At 69.0% G+C, this 20,657-nt stretch overlaps 2 protein-coding genes and 1 long non-coding RNA gene across 5 annotated transcripts; 1 reads left to right on the top strand and 2 right to left on the bottom strand.

Moving 5' to 3' along the window:
* Positions 1-15,778, top strand: TRPM5 (transient receptor potential cation channel subfamily M member 5). Its single transcript, XM_042905944.1, is given in 24 exon segments — positions 1-149; positions 1,653-1,833; positions 2,389-2,561; positions 3,659-3,842; positions 4,985-5,049; positions 5,217-5,408; positions 5,621-5,723; positions 6,871-6,989; positions 7,219-7,755; positions 7,827-7,904; positions 7,906-7,951; positions 8,214-8,359; positions 8,764-8,876; positions 9,034-9,126; positions 9,226-9,484; positions 9,606-9,724; positions 9,913-10,045; positions 10,162-10,336; positions 12,982-13,135; positions 13,598-13,779; positions 14,096-14,228; positions 14,748-14,820; positions 15,098-15,152; positions 15,559-15,778. Coding segments are annotated over 24 exon segments (3,537 nt in total). The 5' UTR covers positions 1-32; the 3' UTR covers positions 15,666-15,778.
* On the bottom strand, positions 5,247-5,885 carry LOC122200380. The gene is made up of 3 exons (XR_006193803.1): positions 5,805-5,885; positions 5,656-5,713; positions 5,247-5,318 (listed from the first exon to the last, which is right to left on the bottom strand). It is a non-coding gene; the product is annotated as an uncharacterized LOC122200380 (long non-coding RNA).
* Positions 15,779-16,776: 998 nt separating the features above from the next.
* Positions 16,777-19,884, bottom strand: TSSC4 (tumor suppressing subtransferable candidate 4). Of its 3 annotated transcripts, none has more exons than XM_042905943.1 (3): positions 19,557-19,884; positions 18,039-18,150; positions 16,777-17,873 (listed from the first exon to the last, which is right to left on the bottom strand). In XM_042905943.1, exon 3 carries the CDS (start codon positions 17,850-17,852, stop codon positions 16,896-16,898), a length of 957 nt encoding a protein of 318 aa, XP_042761877.1. In that variant the 5' UTR covers positions 17,853-17,873; positions 18,039-18,150; positions 19,557-19,884; the 3' UTR covers positions 16,777-16,895. The 3 variants fall into 3 exon arrangements, with proteins under 3 accessions (XP_042761877.1, XP_042761875.1, XP_042761874.1); XM_042905941.1 differs by having other exon boundaries at positions 16,777-17,950; XM_042905940.1 differs by having other exon boundaries at positions 16,777-18,150.
* Between the last annotated feature and the right edge of the window lie 773 nt (positions 19,885-20,657).

Raw genomic sequence — 20,657 nt, forward strand, 5'->3', positions numbered from 1 at the left:
GAGGTCGGCTCTGTCCCTGCAGAGAGGTCCTCATGTGGGGTGCCGGGGGTCCCTGCCGGCGAAGCCCCAGGGCTGCCGGACGTGGGTGGGCGCGGGACCTGTGCCGGGGCGAGATCGAATTCGGAGGGTCTGGGAAGAAGCGAGGCAAGGTAAGGCCCCGCCCCCGCCGTGGTAAGGCTCGCACCCCCCCCCCCCCCCACGCTGAGCTCCCAGTCTCTCGCCAAACACTGAGCGCTGGGCGCCTGCTGCCCTCCAGAGCCTGGCCGTTGTCAGAGCCTCCAGGACCCGACTCCAGCCCTCTGGCCCCCCGCCTCCCACCCCCATGCACAGCACGTCCAGGGCCCCTCCTCTGCGCCCCCCGCCCCGCCCGGCCCCACCACGGACAGGGAAGGGAGGCCTAGACAGGAGTCAGGCGAGGGCCGGACCCACCTGCGCCCTGGCCTCCTGCTGCCACCCTGCATCTAAACGGGGTCGGCCTCTCTCCTGATGCTGGTGCTCCCCACCTCCTTGTGACCCCCATGCCCGGCGCCCCATACCTAGTTTCCCCCATGCCCAGCGGCCCATACCCAGTTCCCCTGGTGCCCCCATGCCCAGCGCCCCTGGTGCTCCCATGCCCAGCACCCCCATGCCCAGTGCCCCATACCCAGTGCCCCTGGTGCCCCCATACCCAGCACCCCCATGCCCAGCGCCCCTGGTGCCTCCATGCCCAGCGCCCCATACCCAGTGCTCCTGGTGCCCCCATACCCAGTGCCACTGGCGCCCCCATACCCAGCACCCCTGGTGCCTCCATGCCCAGCGCCCCATACCCAGTGCCCCTGGTGCCCCCAAACCCTGTGCCCAGTGCCCCCATGCCCAGCACACCATACCCAGTGCCCCTATGCCCCCATACCCAGCACCCCATACCCAGTGCCCCTGGCACCCCCATACCCAGTGCCCCTGGTGCCCCCATGCCCAGCACCCCATACCCAGTGCCCCTGGTTCCCCCATACCCAGCACCCCCATGCCCAGCGCCCCTGGTGCCTCCATGCCCAGCACCCCCATGCCCAGCGCCCCTGGTGCCTCCATGCCCAGCGCCCCCATGCCCAGTGCCCCATACCCAGTGCCCCTGGTGCCCCCATACCCAGTGCCACTGGCGCCCCCATACCCAGCACCCCCGTACCCGACACCCCATACCCAGTACCCCTGGTGCCCCCATGCCCAGTGCCCCCATACACAGCACCCCATACCCAGTGCCCCTGGTGCCCCCATACCCAGCACCCCATACCCAGTGCCCCTGGTGCCCCCAAACCCTGTGCCCAGTGCCCCCATGCCCAGCACACCATACCCAGTGCCCCTATGCCCCCATACCCAGTGCCCCATACCCAACACCCCATACCCAGTGCCCCTGGTGCCCCCATGCCCAGCACCCCATACCCAGTGCCCCTGGTGCCCCCAAACCCTGTGCCCAGTGCCCCCATACCCAACACCCCATACCCAGTGCCCCTGGTGCCCCCATGCCCAGCACCCCATACCCAGTGCCCCTGGCGCCCCCATGCCCAGCACCCCATACCCAGTGCCCCTGGTTCCCCCAAACCCTGTGTCCCCATACCCAGTGCCCCTGGCGCCCCCATGCCCAGCACCCCCATGCCCACCCCCACACACACGCCCTGCAGTTCGTGAAGGTTCCGAGCGGTGTGGCCCCCTCCGTGCTCTTTGACCTCCTTCTGGCCGAGTGGCAGCTGCCAGTGCCCAACCTCGTGGTGTCCCTGGCGGGTGAGGAGCGGCCGTTCGCCGTGAAGTCCTGGCTGCGGGACGTCCTGCGCAACGGGCTGGTGAAGGCGGCTCAGAGCACAGGTGAGGCCCCGCCAGGGCCCCACGGCCCGCACAGTCCGGAGCCCGCGCCCCGGCCACACAGCCCCCAGACCCTGCCCGGTGCCTCCCTCCCTGCAGCCTGCAGCGGGAGCAGCTTGGGGGATGCAGCGGAGGGGGGGGGGCCGGGGTCCCCCCCCGGAAGGCGCAGCCCACCCTGCGGGCCTCGGCAAGACGGCCCCCCCTGCACCCGCGCCCGAGGGCGGGCCCCCATCGCACCCTCCGCCTGCCTCAGGGGAACCGCCTGCTGGACGGTCGTGGGGTCCGAACCCAGTTACTGGGCTAATTTACGTTCAGGCCCGCCGAGCCTGCAGAAAAGGCGGCAGAAGGATATGGGGTTTCCGAACCCCCTCACCGCGAGGTGACTGCTGTGCAGCAGAGGCCTGCACAGCCGACTAGGCCAGGGCCTCGTGATTCAGAACAACCTTCCCAGGCTCGGGTCCGGCCGACACCTGCAGGCGGTGGGGGGGGGGGGGGGGCCTCGGCTCCGGCAGGCCTGGGGGCCCGAGCCCACCGGGCACACTGAGCCCCCTGCCCTAGGAGCCTGGATCCTGACCAGCGCGCTCCGTGTGGGCCTGGCCCGGTACGTGGGACAGGCCGTGCGTGACCACTCGCTGGCCAGCACGTCCACCAAGGCCCGCGTGGTGGCCATCGGCATTGCCTCGCTGGGCCGCGTCCTGCACCACCAGCTTCTGGACGACGCCCGGGTAAGCGTCCGTCTCGGAGCGCCGAGCCGCCGGGCAAGTTGGGCCCGGGGGGCGGGGAGGGGCTCGTGGCCCGCAAGTATACCCACCCCAGGGTAGGGGGTACGCCGAGGAAGCCACCGGTGCTCTCTCCGAGGCCGGCCACACCCCACCACCTGGTTATTCGGCAGACCAGACACCCCCCCACACACGCCAGGCCTGCAATGGACAGAGTGGTTCCCATGCCGGGGGACTCACAGGCTCAGGGAGTGAGGCAGGCACCCTGAAGGACCGAGATACTGAAGCGAAGCTGTGGGAGGAGAGGGGGAGGGAAGGAGGGGAGGAGGGAGAAGGAGGAGGAGGAGAGAGAGGAAGAGGAGGGAGGAGGGGGGAGGGGAAGAAGAGGGACTAGGAGGGAGGAGGGAGAGGAACGGGGAGGGGGGAGAGAGGAAGGGGAGGAGGGAGGAGGAGGAGGAGGAAGGAAGAGGAAGAGAAGGGGCTAGGAGGGAGAGGGGAGGGAGGAGGGGAGGAGATGGAAAAAGGAGGAGGGGAGGGAGGAAGGGAGGGAGGAGGGGAGGGAGGGGGAGGTGGGGAGGGAGGGGAAGGAGGAGACAGGAGGAAGAAGGAGTGGAGGAGGGAGGAGGGGAAGGAGGAAGGGAGGAGGCGTGAAGGGAGGAGGGAGGAGGGCAAGAGGAGAGGGGGAGGACGGCGAGCCCAGCACACGGCCAGCAGGTGGCAGCATTGCTCAGGGAGCAGTGTGGGGAGGGGTCTGCCGGATTCCCAGCCAGCGCAGACCAGACATGGGGACCTGGATTCCAGGGCCCTGCCCAGGACTGGTTCCCAATGGACCCAGGCCCCATCCGGACACCGGCCCTCAAGCCTGGGTGACCCCGGCAAGTGGCCTCTGCCCCCCGCCCAGAGTCTGTCCGAGGCAGGGCCTGGCAGTCCCACGGCCCTGGTTCTGTCCAGAGGACCCACTGGCCGCTCCCGGCCCCTCCCCCCCCCCCCCGCCACGCCCCAGGGCCCCAGGCGCCGGCGGCCCGGCCCTCCCTCCCTCTGGGGGTGGGGACAGGCCTGGGCAGAAGAACCCTCATTTAGGGCTCACGGTGGGGGGTGGGGGGGTCCAGGAGGACAGCCCTGTCCACTACCCCGCGGCCGAAGGCAGCAGCCGGGGCCCCCTCTGCTCCCTGGACAACAACCACGCCTACTTCGTCCTGGTGGAGCCCGGGCCTCCCGGGAAGGGGGACGGGCCGACGGAGCTGCGGCTGACGCTGGAAAAGCACATCTCGGAGCAGAGAACCGGCTACGGGGGTGAGACCTGTCCCAGGGCGGGTGGGGGGGGGGGGGTCACGGGGGCACGGGGTGTGCGCATTCCGGGCTGAAGGCACTGAGCGTGCCTGAGCGTGGAGACCCGGCCTCTGGGGGTCTGGGATGGGAAGCGGTCAGTGCGTTGGTGGGGGCGCAGCTAGGAGTCTGGCCCCACTGGGCAGCGACATTCCTGCCGGATGACAGAGTTGCCGGTTTGTTCGGCTGCCCTGGGGCTCCCCGGGGGGGGGGGCGGGGGTCTCGGGGCTTGGGAAGGAAACGGATTTGCAAGCTTCGAAAGGCCTGGTTTCCTCTACCAGCCAAGCTAGCCACGAGGTACGCTGCCACCAGAGGGCAGTGTTGCCCAAGGAACGGGTGTGACTGTGGCCAGAGGTGGGTTTGAAAGCTGGGTTTCTAGTATTAAGAAATACCAGTGCGTAAGTAAAACTTATACACACGATACATAACTGCCTACGATATTTATAAACAGCTTCAATATCTGTTAACTGAGTATTCTTTAAGAATAAAAACACGGTCGAGGCCGCGTTTAGACCACGTCTGGGGGGGGGGGGGGGGGGCGGGCTCCGGCTCGCTGAAGCCTGGACGGCACGCACCGGTCTGTCCTCTAGATTCAACGAGGAGGCCGCTCTGGGAGTCAGAGGGGCCCGCTGCTCCCTGCCTCCCCAGCGTCCTCCCGCGTCGGGACTCTCGTTTCCGGCTAACGACGTTTGGGGGCGAAGCTGACCAAGGCCCCTCCCCTACTCTTTGGTTTGCTCCCGCGAGCCTGCAGGGCGATGGGCAGAGCTTTCTGCCACGACGGGAATGGAGGTGCTTGAAATGTGGCCAGTGCAGCCAGGGACTGAGTGCTTAACTTCACTCACGTCCCTCTGTGTCTCAGTATCTGTGAGCGGCCTACTGGGCAGTCGGGTGCGGGGCTGGCGTCCTTGTCCCCAAGCGAAGGGGCGCGTGTCTGTATGTGATATGCAGCCTGGAGCCCACGCTTCACTAGAAAAAGCCTCCGGGCAGGTGTCTCCCTAGATAATGTTGGGGGTGATGGCCAGAGCCTGGGTGCCCACCCCACGGGGAGGGTGCCAGGGTCCCCACTTGCTCGGACACCTGGGAGGACTTGGCCGGTGCTCTGTCTGCAGGCACCAGCAGCATCGAGATCCCCGTCCTCTGTCTGTTGGTGAACGGCGACCCCAGCACCCTGGAGGTAGGGCAGGGGAGGGAGGTGGGGGCCTGGCGGGAGCCCCCTGGCCGGCTGCGGCTTCCTGCAGGGCCCCCCCCCCCCCCGGCCTGGGACGGGGTACCTGTGGCACGTGGGCCCAGGGCGGCCCCTGAGCTGACTCGGGGTCCACTCTCCCCGCCACGCCGCCTCAGAGGATCTCCAGGGCCGTGGAGCACGCTGCCCCGTGGCTGATCCTGGCGGGCTCAGGGGGCATCGCGGACATGCTGGCTGCCTTCGTGAACCAGCCCCACCTCCTGGTGCCCCAGGCAGTGGAGAAGCAGTTCAAAGAGAAGTTTCCCGGAGAACGTTTGTGCTGGGAGGACGTCGTGCACTGGACCCAGCTGGTAGGGGCCCCCCCGTAGGACGAGGCCCCCCTCCCGCTGGGCCGCCCCCGGGGGAAAGTCCTGCTGGGCGTCTCCGTGCCCCCTGTCCACGAGGGAGGGCCCAGCCTCCTCCCTTCCCCAACAAAGCCTCCAAGCCCGCTCTGGCTTCAGGCCCGCCCCTGGCCTGCCCCCTGCCCCCAGGGCCACTCAGGGCCTTTGTCCCGGTGTCCCAGCTGCAGAACATCACCTCCCACCCACACTTGCTCACCGTGCACGACTTCGAGCAGGAGGGCTCTGAGGAGCTGGACACCATCATCCTGAAGGCCCTGATAAAAGGTGAGGGCGCAGGGGCAGGGGTGAGCTGGGGCGCCAGCTGTGCGGGGCTGCTTCCCGCACCCGCCCCGTCCTGGGCCTCACCCTCCGGGATCTGACACGTGCATGGGGCCGGGCCACCGCCCAGCGACCACGTCAATCAGCAGCCAGGACTCCCGGGACGGCACCCCTCTGCTGTGCGTGCGCGTGTGCTCACGCGTGCACCTGTGTGCGTCACGTGCGGGCGTGTGCCCGTGTGAGTGAGCGTGTGCCTGAGTGCCTGTGCCTGCGTGCGGGGCCCCGTGCTCGCCTTTCCAGCAGCACATGTAACAACACTGGAACGACACAGGGATGGCCCCGGCTTCTGTGCAAATTTGTCCAGCGTTCTGTGCTCGACAAGTTTCAGTGTGACATATCTTGCTGTAACGTCAGAAACTGAAGTGTTCGATCCGGCGGCTTTTAGTACGTTTGCGAGTTGTGCGACCATCCCCACTGTCTAGTTCCAGAACGTTTGCATTGCCCCAAAGGCAGTCTGGCACCGGTCAGTCGCTGCCCGTTTCCCTGGCCCCCGGTGGCCACCAGCTCGCTTTCTGTGTGGACGGATTTGCCTCTTTGGGGCCCTTCCCGTCCGTGGGCTCCCGCCATGGGCGGTGTTCGGCTCCCTCCTCTGAGCCCGTGTTTCTGCAGAGCATCCACGCTGTGGCCTGTTGGTGCCTCCCTGCTTTCCAGGGCTGAGGGACACTCCACGGAGCGGAGGGACCGCGCTGTGTCTCTCTGTTCCTCTATGACAGACCCTGTGCTGTCCCTGCCGTTTGGCTGCCCCTCAAGAGGCTTTTCATGGCGGGGACACGCCGTGCCGAGGGCCTGACCTCCGGCAGCCAGACACAGACCCAGGCCGGGAGGGGCCGGGGGGCTGGGACGCCCTCGACGGCGGGGGGCCGGAAGCTCCTCCAGACAGACCGTCCACACCCCCCCCCGCCCCGGCTCCGCTCACCCTGTCCCGTCGGGGACCCGGGAGCCATCATTTCTGCCGACAACCTTGCGGCGCCGTGGGCCTCTCGCCGTCACTCAGAGGGCGTGACGCGGGCCACGGCTCCACGGCTGCGGGTCCGGAAGACCACCGCGAGGGGCCCCGGGCTCGCCGCTCACCTCCCGCCCGCTCCGCCCGCAGCCTGCAAGAGCCACAGCCAGGAGGCACAGGACTACCTGGACGAGCTCAAGCTGGCCGTGGCCTGGGACCGCGTGGACATCGCCAAGAGCGAGATCTTCAACGGGGACGTGGAGTGGAAGGTGCCCGCCCGCCCGCCCGCCGGCTGACGCCTCCGGAGCCTCGCCTCTGGCCAACACAGGGGGGAGCGCCGAGCTGAGGGCCTGGGGGCAGGCGGCGCCCCGAGGGCCGCCGGCGTGGGGCCCCTTCTGCCCCACGCGGCCGACGGGGGGGGGGGGGGTGCAGGGAGGCCACGGCTCCCGCTCACTCGGCCCCTCTCCCCGCCCCGGGCGTGTCGGGCGGCGGCCCCAGTCCCGCGACCTGGAGGAGGTGATGATGGACGCGCTGGTGAGCGACAAGCCCGAGTTCGTGCGCCTCTTCGTGGACAACGGCGCCGACGTGGCGGACTTCCTGACGTTGGGGCGGCTGCAGCAGCTGTACCGCTCGGCGCCCCCCAAGAGCCTGCTGTTCCACCTGCTGCGGCGCAAGCACGAGGAGGGCCGGCTGACGCTGGCCGGCCTGGGCGCCCAGCAGGCCCGCGAGCCGCCCGAGGGCCCGCCCGCCTTCTCCCTGCACGAGGTGTCCCGCCTGCTCAAGGACTTCCTGCACGACGCCTGCCGCGGGCTCTACCAGGCGGTGAGCGGGCCCTGGGCCGGGCGGGGCGGGGCCGGGCCGGGCCACCCGGACGCTGACGGCCCGGTCCCGCAGGAGCGGGGCCCGGCCGGGCGGCCCGAGGCGCGGAAGGGGCTGCCGGACCTGAACCGGAGGAGCGAGAACCCGTGGCGGGACCTGTTCCTCTGGGCCGTGCTGCAGAACCGCCACGAGATGGCCGCCTACTTCTGGGCCATGGTGGGTGGGCCCCGGACTGGGGCGGCGTGGTGGGCGCGAGGCGGGCGGCCTCCTCAGACCCCGTCTCCCAGGGCCAGGAGGGGGTGGCCGCCGCTCTGGCCGCCTGCAAGATCCTCCGTGAGATGTCCCACCTGGAGGCGGGGGCCGAGGGGGGGCCGCGGCGGGAGCGAGGCCAAGTACGAGCAGCTGGCCCTGGGTGAGCCACCGGCCTGGCGGGGCGGGGCGGGGCGGGCCGCAGCGGGGCAGACGGGTACCCCAGGCCCTGGGCACACGCCGGGTCCTGCTACCCCCTCGGGACGTTTGGGGTGACTGACGGGGGAGGGGAGGGCCCTGGGCAGGGCGGGCGGGCGGGCCTCGGCAGCCCCCGGGGCGGGGGGGGGGGGGGGGGGGCGGCGGGCGCAGGGCAGAGGAGGGAGGGGGCGCCTGGGCGAGTGCGGGCGGCCGGCGCCCTCGGGCAGGCCTCTTCTCCGAGTGCTACCGCAGCAGCGAGGACCGCGCCTTCGCCCTGCTGGTGCGTCGGAACCGCTGCTGGAGCAGGACCACCTGTCTGCACCTGGCCACCGAGGCCGACACCAAGGCCTTCTTTGCCCACGACGGGGTGCAGGTGAGGGTCTGGCTTCGGGGAAGGCCGTCAGGGGCAAAGCGGACGGCAGACGGGAGGCGCCCCGGGTGCCCCCCCCCCCCCCCCACTGCCCTCCGTGTCCTGGCCGTGCAGGGCAGGGGCTGCTCGGTTCCTGGACGGCACCCGCCTGGCTGCCCTTCTTGTTGTCGCCAGCCCTTTCTCCACTTGGGGTCTCAGCGGAAGTGCTACCTCTTCAGCTCAGCCCTCCCAGACCCCAAAACCCGGCCTCCCCGTTGAAGGCTGTCCCCACCGGGACGGACGGTGGGGTGGGGGCGGGGGGGGGGGGGGCGATGCTTCAGCCGAGCCTTGACGGGCACGCCCGGTGTCCGGCCCAGCATGGGCAGAGGTGTGGGGGTGGGGGACCGGAGGCTGTGCCTTTATTTCAGGCTTTCCTGACCAAGATCTGGTGGGGGAACATGGCCTCGGGCACGGCCATCCTGCGGCTGCTGGGGGCCTTCCTCTGCCCGGCCCTCATCTACACCAACCTCATCACCTTCAGGTCTGTCGGGTGCGGGCAGCCGCCGGGGGAGGTGGGGGGGGGGCCCACTGGGCAAAGACCCCGCCCACATCCCTCCCCAGGGCCCCCTGCGCTTCCTTTGCTGGCTGGGTGCTCTGGTGCCCTTCCCGCGGGCCCTGAGGGTGCCCCGTGCTCACAGCGAGGAGGCCCTGCTGAGGACGGTCCCCGAGGGCCTCCAGGAGCTGGACGGCCTGGACTCAGAGAGGAGCCTGCTGTGCAGCCCGGGCAGCCGGTGAGGGCCGTGGGGCGGGCCGGCCAGGGGGCTGGACTCACTCCGTGGGGCCCCTGCCGCCGGCCTCACCGCCGTCCGTGGTCTCTCCTCGCGGCGCAGGCGGGACGCGCTGACCGGGGCACCAAGGGCTCAGGGTGACGGAGGTCCACGTGCTGCCTTCCTGCTGACGCGCTGGCGGATGTTCTGGGGGGCGCCCGTGACCGTGTTCCTGGGGAACGTGGTCATGTACTTTGCCTTCCTGTTCCTGTTCACCTACGTCCTGCTGGTGGACTTCAGGCCACCTCCCCAGGGGCCGTCTGGGCCCGAGGTCACCCTGTACTTCTGGGTCTTCACACTGGTGCTGGAAGAGATCCGGCAGGTCAGTGGTGGGACCTGCGCCACCCCCCCCCCGCCCCGCTCCCACTGGCCTGGACGAGGCGGGGCGTCCCCAGCCAGCTGTCAGTGGACCGCCCGCCCCTCTGCCCTCTGCCCTCTGGCAGGGATTCTTCACGGACGAGGACACGCGTCTGGTGAAGAAGCTCACCCTCTACGTGGAAGACCACTGGAACAAGTGCGACATGGTGGCCATCTTCCTGTTCGTCGTCGGCGTCACCTGCAGGTCTCTGGGGCCCAGAGGCCTGGGATGCGGGCCCCTCGGGTGGGCCGCTGGGCGGGCCGGCTTCAGGACGAAGCCTCGGAAGGCCTCAGAAGGCCCGGCTTGTCCTTGGCCCCCGTGCTGTGTGTCCTGGGGGAAGCTCCTTCCCCTCTCTGGGCGCTAGCGGCACCCCCATACGGCCCCCACCCCAGGATGCTGCCCTCAGTGTTTGAGGCGGGTCGCGCGGTCCTCGCCGTGGACTTCATGGTGTTCACGCTCCGACTCATCCACATCTTCGCCATCCACAAGCAGCTGGGCCCCAAGATCATCATTGTGGAGCGGATGGTGAGCCCCGGGTCCCGCCTGGGGGCCGGGGTGGGGGTGGGGAGCTGGTGAAATAGCGCCCCCCCCCCCCCCCCCGCCAGCCAGGCGGCCGCTAACACTCTCCGTTCTTCCCCCAGATGAAGGACGTCTTTTTCTTCCTCTTCTTCCTGAGTGTGTGGCTGGTGGCCTACGGCGTGACCACACAGGCCCTGCTGCACCCCCACGACGGCCGCCTGGAGTGGGTTTTCCGCCGCGTGCTGTACCGGCCTTACCTGCAGATCTTCGGGCAGATCCCGCTGGACGAGATCGATGGTCAGCACGCAGCCTGCCTGAGGGGGGGGGGGGGGGGGGGGCGTGTCCCTGAGCCAGCTGGACACAAGATCCCCTGCTTCCTACGGTGCTGTCACATGGGGTCCAGTTTACGGAGCCTCCTTTCAGAAGACCCTGGACGTGGGGCCCTGGAGAGGAGCCGGCTGAGATGGGGAGGCCCCTGAGGACAGTCCCCAGGCCCCACACACCTGCCCAGGGTCGGGCCCAGCCCAGGGGCGGCTCCGGGAGGACTTTTGTTGGTCACAGAGACCTTTCCCTGTGGGCCCCAGGCTGGAAACTGAGGCACCAGGAGGCTGCAAGGCAGCCTCTGCTGGGGGGCCCGGAGGCCGGCCTGCGTTGGGATGGTTTGTGCCAGGGCAGGTGCCGCGGGGGCAGGGCCGAGGCCATTCCCGTCCGTCTGCAGGCGGCCTCTGTGCAGGGCCGAGGGCCAGCCAGCATAGGTTCCGAGACTGTCCCAGGACCGTGGGGACGGTGCGGGAGGCAGAGCCGCTCCGCCGTGGGGGCTGGTAGGTGTAGGGGAGCCCTGGCTTGGGGGGCAAGCCCCCGACCCGGCTGGGACTCGGTGAGGAGGAGGAGGAGAAGAGGGAACCAGCCCCTCCGGGACGGTGAGCCAGCGTCAGGGCCGTTCACTCAGGCTGGTGCCGGACCAGGGCCACCGGGGCTCCAGGGCGCCCCCGGGCACATGGTGTCTAAGGCCGGGCCCCAGCCGCCGGAGCCAGTGAGACGAGGTCGGGTGCCCGCCACACGCACTGAGTGTCTGTCAGTGGGGTGAGAGTGTGAGGGGAGCGGACCCGAGCCGCCAAGATGGGGAGGGGCGTTGCCACCGGGGAAACCGGCTAACTGGGGTGTTCTGAAAGCCCCTTTCCTTGGACTGTTTTCTTAGCGCCACCTCCCCCCTCCCTCCCCCCCTCCACCGCCCAGCTGGGATTCCTTTGCTCAAACGGAGTGTTCCAGGCCCTGGCTGCCCTCCCCATTGGCCCCTGCCCAGCCCTGCACTGCAGGGACCCTCTGGAGGAGGGCAGGGGTGGGGTCACTCCCGGGGCCACCAGGGGAGGGCAGAGGTTGTGCAGACTTCCGGGGGTGGGGGGTGGACGGTCCTAGCCCCGGGGGCTGCCTCGGGAAGGCCCGAGTGCAGGCTGTAGCACAAAGTCCGTGACCGGGGCCAGGTCGGGGCCAGCCCACTGAGGGTCCTGCGCGGGCCCCTTCCCCTCCCGCGGCCTGGGCTTCCCGTCTGCTCAGGCCTCTGGGCCACACCACCACGCGGGGCAGGACTGTGGTGATTCAGTAACGTGTGCACCCTGGGGTCCCGGAGCCCCGAGCGCCCCCCCTCGCCGTCCGGTCCCCGGGTGCCAGGACGGAGCCCTGGGGCGGAGCTCCTGGTCTGGCCTCCAGACCCATGGACACTTTAATTTCCAGCCTGGCCTCATGGCGCCTCCGAGAGTCACAGGGGTCTCACTGCTCCGGGGCCCGGGCGCAGGGGAGAGAGGAGGGTCCGGAATCGGCCCCGAGCAGACCTACAGGCCAGGGCAGGGCAGGGTCTGGGAAGATGCTGCTTCCCCACCCGCTTCTGCACGCTCGCAGCTCACCGTGGGCTCCTGGCACAGACTGACTCGGGGGACGTTAGGAGAGGGCCTCCCCCCAGAGAGGGAGCCACGGACACACGAGAACAGCCCCTGCCGGCCCGACACATGTGCACAGTGGGGACACAGGTACACAGGTGTAGACAGAGGGACAGAGGCCCCCAGTGTCACCCGGACTCGGTCACAGCGCAAAGACCAGGGCGGCAGCCACAGAAACACAGCCGAACGTGCGGGCGTGTGCAGCGTCCACACGGGCACGCGCACGTACACGGCCTGCGTGCTCACCCACTGATATCTGCTCCTTCCTTCCTTGCCTCCCATCCCATGAGCGTGAGGAGGGGACTGGCTGGTGAGGGGCCAGAGGTGTGATCCTCGGGCCCCCCAGGGCGTGCCTGCCCAGGGCGCAAGGCTCAGCCTGCTCCCAGACCCAGCATTCACTCCCACTGCCCGGAGAACATTCTTTGAGCTGGCATGGCCCAGAGATGCCGTGTCCACGGTGCCTGCGGCAATCAGTGCCAAGGGCGGCCTGGCCAGATGAGCTTCGGAGGTGATGCAGACTCGCCCCCCAGCTGGGTGCCATGTGACAGGCCTTAGTGTTATAAAGGCCCTGAGAAGTCCTGCAGGGGGAGACACGGTCACCCGTGTCTAGGGCAGCTTTCTCCAAACCAGCTTTGAGCACAGCCTTTGGCGTGGGGAGGTGGGGAATCCACACAACGACCAGCAGAAACTGGGGTCCTCTGTGCCCACCTGCCAAATGGCTCTGCCCTCAGAACGTGTGGCCCTGGCCATGACCCCAGTCAGGTGGAGGTGGAGAGTGGACCAGTGCCCCCAGGCTGACCATCCATCTGGTTTGACAGGACTGGGGTGTCCTGAGACGGGAACTTTCAGTGCTAAACCAGACAGTCCCCCCCCCCCCCCGTCAACCGGGACAGCTGGTCACCCTGCCAGGGGCTGCGTCCCCGGGGGCCCCAGCCCTAGGGGGAGGCCCCCCAGATCCAAGGGTGCCCCTGTGGCCGCCCCGCCCCCACCACACCACTCCTGTTTCAGAAGCCCGCGTGAACTGCTCCCTACACCCCCTGCTGCAAGAGGGCTCAGCCTCCTGCCCTAACCTCTATGCCAACTGGCTGGTCATCCTCCTGCTGGTCACCTTCCTGCTGGTCACCAACGTGCTGCTCATGAACCTGCTCATCGCCATGTTCAGGTGCCCCTCCCCCACCCTCCCCTCGTGAGCGCCCCAGGCCCGGCTGGCCCGGCCCAGACCTGCTCATCCCTCCGGCCCGGGGGGGGGGGGGGGGGGGGGGGGGGCTGCGGGGTCTCTCCACCCCCGGGGAGGGGCTGGGGCCTGTGTGGGGCAAGGCCTGAGCGTGAGGGGTCACCCCAAACACCGGCTCCCCTTCCGCCGGGCCCCGGCTGCAGGCAGAGGGAGGGCAGGGCCCTGAGGAAGGGAAGGTCAGGGGGAGGGTTGTCCCCTCTGGAACCAGAGGCCCGGGCTCGTCCAGGACAGCGGAAGGGGACCCGAGTGGACTGCATTCCAGACACACCCGCAGACGGAAGTCAGTGATCTGAGACGATCACAGAAGAGGGTGCCCCCCAGCTCTGGCGGCAGCTTGGGAGGAGAGGGGGTGCCCGTGTGGCCCCCGTCACCCACACGCCGGCCCCACAGCTACACGTTCCAGGTGGTGCAGGGCAACGCGGACACGTTCTGGAAGTTCCAGCGCTACCACCTCATCGCGGAGTACCACGAGCGCCCCGCCCTGGCCCCGCCCTTCATCCTCCTCAGCCACCTGAGCCTGGCGCTCAAGAGGCTCTTCCAGAAGGGGGCTGAGCAGAGGCGGGCACGCCTGGGTGAGGCCACAGGGCTGGACCTGGCCCGGCTGCCCGGACTGCGGGGAGGGGGGGGAAGGGCAGGGGGGGGGTGGTGGGCGATGTGCCCAGTGGGCAGGCGAGGAGAGGCCGCGCCCCCTCCCTAACCGCCCCCAACCCCCAGAGCCGCTGGCACAGGGCTGAGCCTGGAGTTCTCTGCAGGGGGGCCGTCCCCCTCTCTCCACCTCACAGCCGGGGCTAGCCGTGGTGACTGAGGCCCGCTGCCCTTGCCCTGGGCTCCCCTGGCCCCGAGGCCCACCTGGCTCTGGCCAAGCCTGTGCTGCCCCGACCTTCCCAGAGAGAGACTTGGCGGAGCCCCTGGACCAGAAGATGGTCACCTGGGAGACGGTTCAGAAGGAGAACTACCTGAGCAGGCTGGAGAGACAGAGGAAGGACAGCAAGGAGGAGGTTCTGAGGAAAACCGCCCACAGGTGCGCGGGTGCCCCCTGCAGCACCTCCCAAGGGAGGGCCGGACCCCGAGTGGGGCGCGGGGGTGTCGGGCCCTCTCCTGCCCGTCACCTGAGGGTAGGGGGCCCTCACCCGCAGCCCTGCACCTGCCTGAGCTGGGCAGACCGAGGCTGGCAGGGGCAGGGGCCTGGCCTGCCCTGCTTTTGGGGGACGGGGGGCCAATACAGGGGGTGTCCTCCCAGCTCTGGGGTCTCCCGAGTGGAACTCCCCCCCCCCCCGCCCTCTGGGTCTCCCCCCAAAATGGTCCATCCCAGCTGTCCAGGCGCCCATTGCCCCTGCCTGCCTTTGTCCCTAACTCTTGCCCCCATGGAGCTCCCAGAGAGAGCTAAGAAGGGCTCTCTGTACCCAGATCTGGGAATGAGAGAAAAGGGCACCCCACCCAGAGAGGGTTCAGGGACCCCAAACCCACCCGAAGGGCCTCAGGGAGGATGGGGAGCATCTGGGAATTCGGAGCGCCCTGTACCTACCAGCTCCTGCCACAGGGTGGACATCATAGCCAAGCACCTCGGGGGGCTGAGAGAGCAAGAAAAGCGCATCAAGCACTTGGAGTCACAGGTAGGCAGGGAGACCTCGTGCCCTTCTCCTGGCAGGGGGCCCTCACCCGCAGCCCCGCACCCAGGGCAGGCTGAGGCCCCAGGGAGGCCCACTACCTGGTCCCTGTCCCCACAAGCGACTTCAGAGACGGTGTGCCCTCCCTGGAGTGGGTCCTGCACTCAAGACCCCTCACTGTCCACACTCCGCACCCACACCCCTTCCCTCAGGCACAGCCAGCAGAGGGGAGGGTCACGGGGCAGCAGGGCCTGGGGCTGCCCCGGACGCCTCTCTCCTCCAGGTCAACTACTGCACAGCGCTCCTGTCCTCCATGGCCCAGGGCGGCTCCTACCGGAGTAAGTGGGGTGTGGGGAAGGCAGAGGGCGGGGAGCGGCACAGGCTGATATGCGGACGGGTGGAGGGCTGTCGCTGTGCCCCGTCGCTGCCTTCTCTGGATCTCTGCTTCTCCCTGTCCTGGGAGGGGACTGGCCCAGGTCTCCGATGGCCCTCGGCTGGCCACAGTCCTTAGGGTGGGGCAGGTACCCTCTGCCGAGGCCCATCGACTCAGCCAGGCGTGAGGGCTTGGCCAGGTCGACTCCCGGAGGCCCGGCCTGGCAGCACGCACGCCCCCGCCCTGCTTCCCCAGGCCTCGACCCAGAGCCACCAGGTCTGTCCCCTGTTCACAGTAATGAGCTACCTCTCCCTTCCCCGGGCCCGCCCCACCGGACACCTAGCAGCTGAGGGGTCTTCCTTCCTCACCAGACTCTCAGAACACCGAAGACGGACACCAGCAAGCCTCTGCCGAGCGCAGAGAGGGTGTGGGCAGCGGGGGGTACCCAGAGGCTGGCCGGCTGCTCTCGGACACCTGAGCATTTGGACTGTCGGCGCACCGGGCCCACCTCTCCCAGAGCCCCAGGCCTGGCCCTCTGGCCCAGACCAGGATGGGCAGGCGGGAACGTGGCCCTAAGCTGGCCGTCCTGGGCCCCTGAAGATACACTGAACTGCCCCTCGCTCCGGTGGAGCCCTCAGTGGGCTGTGGCTCGAGTGGCCTTGTCAAAAGGAACCACTCCTTGCCCTGCCTGGCACCTTCCCGGGACCTCCCTCCACCTGGGAGCATGGTGGGCCCTCTCCCAGGCCGGTGGAGAGCCCCGTGGGTCCCCATCCCGAACCGCCCGGCCTGGGCTGACAGCACGTGCTGAGTGCCGTGCCTGAAGCACCTCCCGTCTGCTGGCAAGTCTCCCACCCACCCTGTGTTACCCGCCAAAAGACTGATTTGTCCGAAACATTAGTGGCTGCTTCTGCCCTTTAGGACTGGGGCCGGGTGTTTACTACGCTCGTGGGCTCACACCCTGCACGCCCCCAACTGCTCGCGTGGCATGGTGAGCGCTGCACTGTGTCCGGCCTGGGCGACGGCCCCAGGACACTGCCCCCAAAGCTGTTCTATCTTAAGAGAACACAGCCACACCAGGCCAGTGAAGGCCGGGGGACAGTGGACACGGGTTTACCTGGGGGTCCTGTCCTGTGGGGTCGGGGTCCAGGCTCCTGTGCTCCCCCCAGCTTCGGTGAGCCGCTCAGGTCGGTCCCCGCTTCCTTCCTTCCCCTCTGGGGGCCTGGCGGGCTGGCCGATCTCCACTAAGCCCCACACCAGGCACAGGGGGCACGTGCTTGCTCCTGTCTGCCTTCCCTGACACCTTCAGGGGGTAGATGTGCTGCTGCGGAACCGAGCGTCAATTTATAAATCCTGTGTCCCCTTGACACCGAGTTGGGGGGGGGCTCACGTGAGGGGGCAGGGAGCCTGTACATGGCGGACGGCAGAGGAGACCCTAAGGTGAGGGTCTATACAGAGATACAGAGTCTGAGGAATACCCACAACCTTTACTGTTGCCCCACAAGGTGGCCAGGGCTTTTGCCATCCGCAGGCAAGCTGTCTGCTTCAGAGACCACTCCCCTGAGCCTCCCCCCCGCCCCCCGCCCCCCGCCCCAGGATGCTGGTCCCTCCTACTAGCAGCCTGCAGGCTCCCTTCCCAAGGGGGGCAGCGACCCCGGCCGCCCCGCCCCGCCAGCCTGGTCAGGGAACATCAGCCGAGCAGGCTCTTCTCTCAGACCTCAGCACCCGGGGCCTCGGGTCTGTTCTTGTTCCGGAAATGGTCTCTGCTCCGCTTCCTGCTGCCATGGAAGCCAACGGTCTCCACCACTGGAGGCCCCACTGCTGACCCAGCGGGGGCAGCCCCCTGGAGCAAGCCCACCTCCTGAAGGCCCCCGGGGGCGCCGCTCCACTCCTCAGCCTCGGGGCTCCCAGGCCCCGCCAGGTGGGCCAGCTCCACCGGACCCTCGCCCCCTGCCGCTCCCAGGTTCCCAGGGGCAGCCCCGGCTGGCTCTCCTGCCTTCCTCAAGGCCCTCTTCCTCTCAGGTCTGGCTTCGCCCGCCCGGGCCGGTTTGGTGAAGATGACTCTCCCCTCCCCGCAGCTGGAGGGGTCCTGGTTGAAAGAGGGCGTGTAGTCACCGGGGACGGCCAGGCTCTTGGAGCCCAGGAAGGCCAGCGCCGCGGCCCGATTGCTCTGCTCGCTGGCCTCGGCCACGTTTTCCAGGCTGTACTTGGTCCAGCGCTCGGGGTGGGCCACATAGTCAGGGACGGGGGGCCGCTTCGGGAGGGCAGGGCTCTGGCCGGCCCCGCCTGGGCCCTCCGCCGCAGGCTGGCTTGAGGGCGCCGGTGGCCGTGCGCAGTCCCCACTGTCAGCGGGCAGAAGCCGCCTGGCTGCCCCCTCCAGACAGTCGAAGATGTTGTGGCTGCGCCGGGAGAAGGTGGAGCTCGTGTCCCTCAGGTGGAACGGCTGCGCCGAGGCCGAGGCCGAGGGGCGGCCCCTGGGAGGCAAAGCGGGCTCGTCGGGGTCTGAGTCCCCCTGGGCCTCCCAGGGCAGCACCCCCGCCATCTCAGCACTGCCAGGCAAGCTGAAGTCAGAGTCTGAGTCGCTGAGGGACGCGGTGTCAGAAGGCAGGGTGGCATACTCTGTGCCCTGCTCAGCCTCCAGGGGCTGTCCTGCCCCTGCCTCAGCCATGTGTCCCAGGGCACACCACACCTAGACCAAAACAGCCCAAGTTCGTTTCCGACGATCGCATGCGTGTAGGACAGGTCCGCCCCGTAGACCCACTGTCCCTAGGCAGGCGGCAGGATCAGCGTTACGAATGCTGTCGTCCAGAGGAAGGGACCGAGGACCCCCGCCCCCTGAAAGCCCTCCTCTCACCTCCCCTGTCTGAGGGTCGCCGTGCAGACACCAGAGTGCTGGCACAGGCCCCTTGCTGGCACAGGCGTGGTGGCCTCAGTCCGGCTCCTTTCAGCTGCTCCACTGTAGTGGGCTGTGGGGGGAGGAGGGCCAACCATCAGATCAGACGGCAAAGGTGCAGAGGTGGTGCCACAACCCCAAGGGGCAGTGCCAGGTTTGCGAAGCCCTGACAGAGGCCAGGCGGAGAGCAGGTCCTTGGGAGCTAAGGCCGGGGAGGGGGGGTGGGTAGGCAGACCCAGGCCTGAACCTGGGGAAACACAGCCTCCGCTTCACGAGACCGCTCTCACTGAGCAGGCTCACTTACTAACCGCAGGGCACAGCACGGGGCACAGTCCTCAAAGACTGGGCCACCCGCCTGGTCCAGGGCAAAGGGGTCTGCTCCCGATTGCTGGGAGATGCCCTGGGAGCTCCACAGGGGTCTGCGCCAGGTCCTTGGCACCTTGGGGTCAAGCTCTCAGGGAGCTGGGGTGTGGATCACCACCAGGGGCAGCCTTGCTGGGCAGAGGCAAGCCCCGCAGCAACCTCCAGCGCCGTTTCCCCGGTAACCGCCCCCACACACCTCCCCCTCCCCAGCAGAGCAGTGCTGCCCACACTCCGCACTCCTTCCGCGGCCAAGCAGGGCACCTAGCAGCTTGCACGGCCAGGCTCAGAGGACAGCCCAGCCTCACCCACCCATCCACCGACTCCTCCCCACCAAGCCTCCGTAGCCCAGGGTGACCCACTGTCGTGCACCCACGAGAGACCAGGCAGGTAGGTGGACCCGGAGTGGCCGCGAGTGCCCCACACCAGATCAGACACAGACGAGATCTCCATCGCTCTGGGGCATGACTCCCAAAGTGAAAGAACAACTCCAGGAGAGAAAGGGAGCACGGGACACACGCCACCGACGTGTTTCACAGCTGGCAGGGCCGGCCAGGGAGAGATCACCTGCCAGTTGCACACACTGCTGCAGGGGAAGCTCGAGTTCCCACCAGACTCCCGCTTCCCAAATTCGCTCTCCCGTCGTCCGCACGGCCGGGGACTCCACCGCGACCCAGAGAAGTAGCCTGACCGGCGGGGCACTCCAGAGGGAGACGGGGACAGAGACCCGGGAGTTCTCTGCGGACTTGGTGAGCTCAGCGGAGGCAGAGCCGAGTCCGGGCTGGGGGGCGTGGGGCTGCGGGGTCGGGGGCCTCCGAGGGGCCAGGGTCTGGGCAGGCCAGCTCCCAGGGAGCGGGACCGGGGTTTCCTCGCCGCGCTCTCTCCCCTTGGAAGCAAACCCTTGGCTTTCTCCGCTCTATGGGCCCAGCAGGCTCTCCGTGTCAGGGGCCTGGGCGGGCCAGCGTCCGGGCCTCACGTGGCTCGGGTCCCAGGGCCCAGGCCGTGTGGCACGGGAGACACGGAGCACATTGGGGTCTCCGGGGTCGAGCCAGTAGGCTGCGGACGACGGTCTCCCAGAGACCCGACCGTCAGCGCCACCCTCCCTCGCCTCAAACCTACCGGCTCACCGCCACCTGGTGGCCTCCATTTGGCGCCGCGCTCGGCTCTCTGGGAAACCGAGTCTTCCGCTGGCCCAGCGCCGCGGCGTCCGCAGCCAGGGAACTACATCCCCCACAAGGCCCTGGGCCGCTACTCGCGAGGCCTGTTGGACCGCTACTCCAGAGGCCTGTCGGGCCGTGGAGTCCCTACGCATGCGCCCTCGCTTTTCTCCTTTGCCACCCCTCCCCGGAAACGGCGGCGCTCCTTCGCGCAGAGCCGGAATTGATTAAGGAAACGAGGGAGGAGGGAGAGGCAGCACGGTGACTCCCAGAATGCTCGAGGGCTAACGGCCAGCTGCGCGTTCCCAGGGCCCCAGCGCCACCTGTCGGAAGCTGCGAGCACAGAGGGCGCCTCAAGCCGGAATCACGTTATCGCGCACGGCGCTGTTACCGGGCACTTCCGGTCCGGCCGGAAGCCCGCGGCCGCGCCCCTCGTGGGTCCCGGGAGCGGTGCTGGGGCCGGGCCGGCGCTGGTCTCAAGCTCCAGGCGGGCGGGGGAGTGGCGGCCTGGCCTCGCCTGCCCACCGCGATGGCCTGGCTGGCCGCATGCGCCCGGCCCACCCTGCGAGCTCTCCGCGGGCCCCGCCCCTCCCGGGGCTGCAGTCGTGGGGTCGCGGGAAGCCCAGGGACCTCTTGTCCCCAGGGCCGCCCTCCGCAGCCCCTCAGGAGCGGCGGTCCCGGCCCCCGGCACGCACCGCACCAGCACCCGGGCCAGGACGCCCCAGGGGCCGTGCTGCGCAGGGGGCTCCTTGGGCCACCCTGTTCTCCCAGCGACCCTCCCTGGCACACAAGGCAGAGTGGTGTGACAGGAGGGGCCAGACCCACTGGGACCCGGTGGCCCCCGAAGGAGGCAGCTCCGAGCCCTCACCGTGAATCCCAGCCAGACCCTTGTGGCCCCCAAGGGGTCAGTTTAGCACACACCAGGCTGGTGCCCGCGCTCAGCTCATGGTGACCTCACCCGGCACGCGGGGTGTTGAGTGGGGGGAAGCAGCCTGACCCCACAGGCAGCTGGGCCTCAGTCCACCTCGCTGGGTCGGGTGGGTGCCCTCATTCAGTGTCTGAG

This window comes from Panthera leo, chromosome D1 (genome assembly GCF_018350215.1).
Source record: "Panthera leo isolate Ple1 chromosome D1, P.leo_Ple1_pat1.1, whole genome shotgun sequence".
Taxonomy (NCBI): domain Eukaryota; kingdom Metazoa; phylum Chordata; class Mammalia; order Carnivora; family Felidae; genus Panthera; species Panthera leo.

Bases quoted from the DNA above. Each gene is read 5' to 3' on its own strand.
- TSSC4 (XM_042905943.1), bottom strand. From the start codon at position 17,852: ATGGCTGAGGCAGGGGCAGGACAGCCCCTGGAGGCTGAGCAGGGCACA.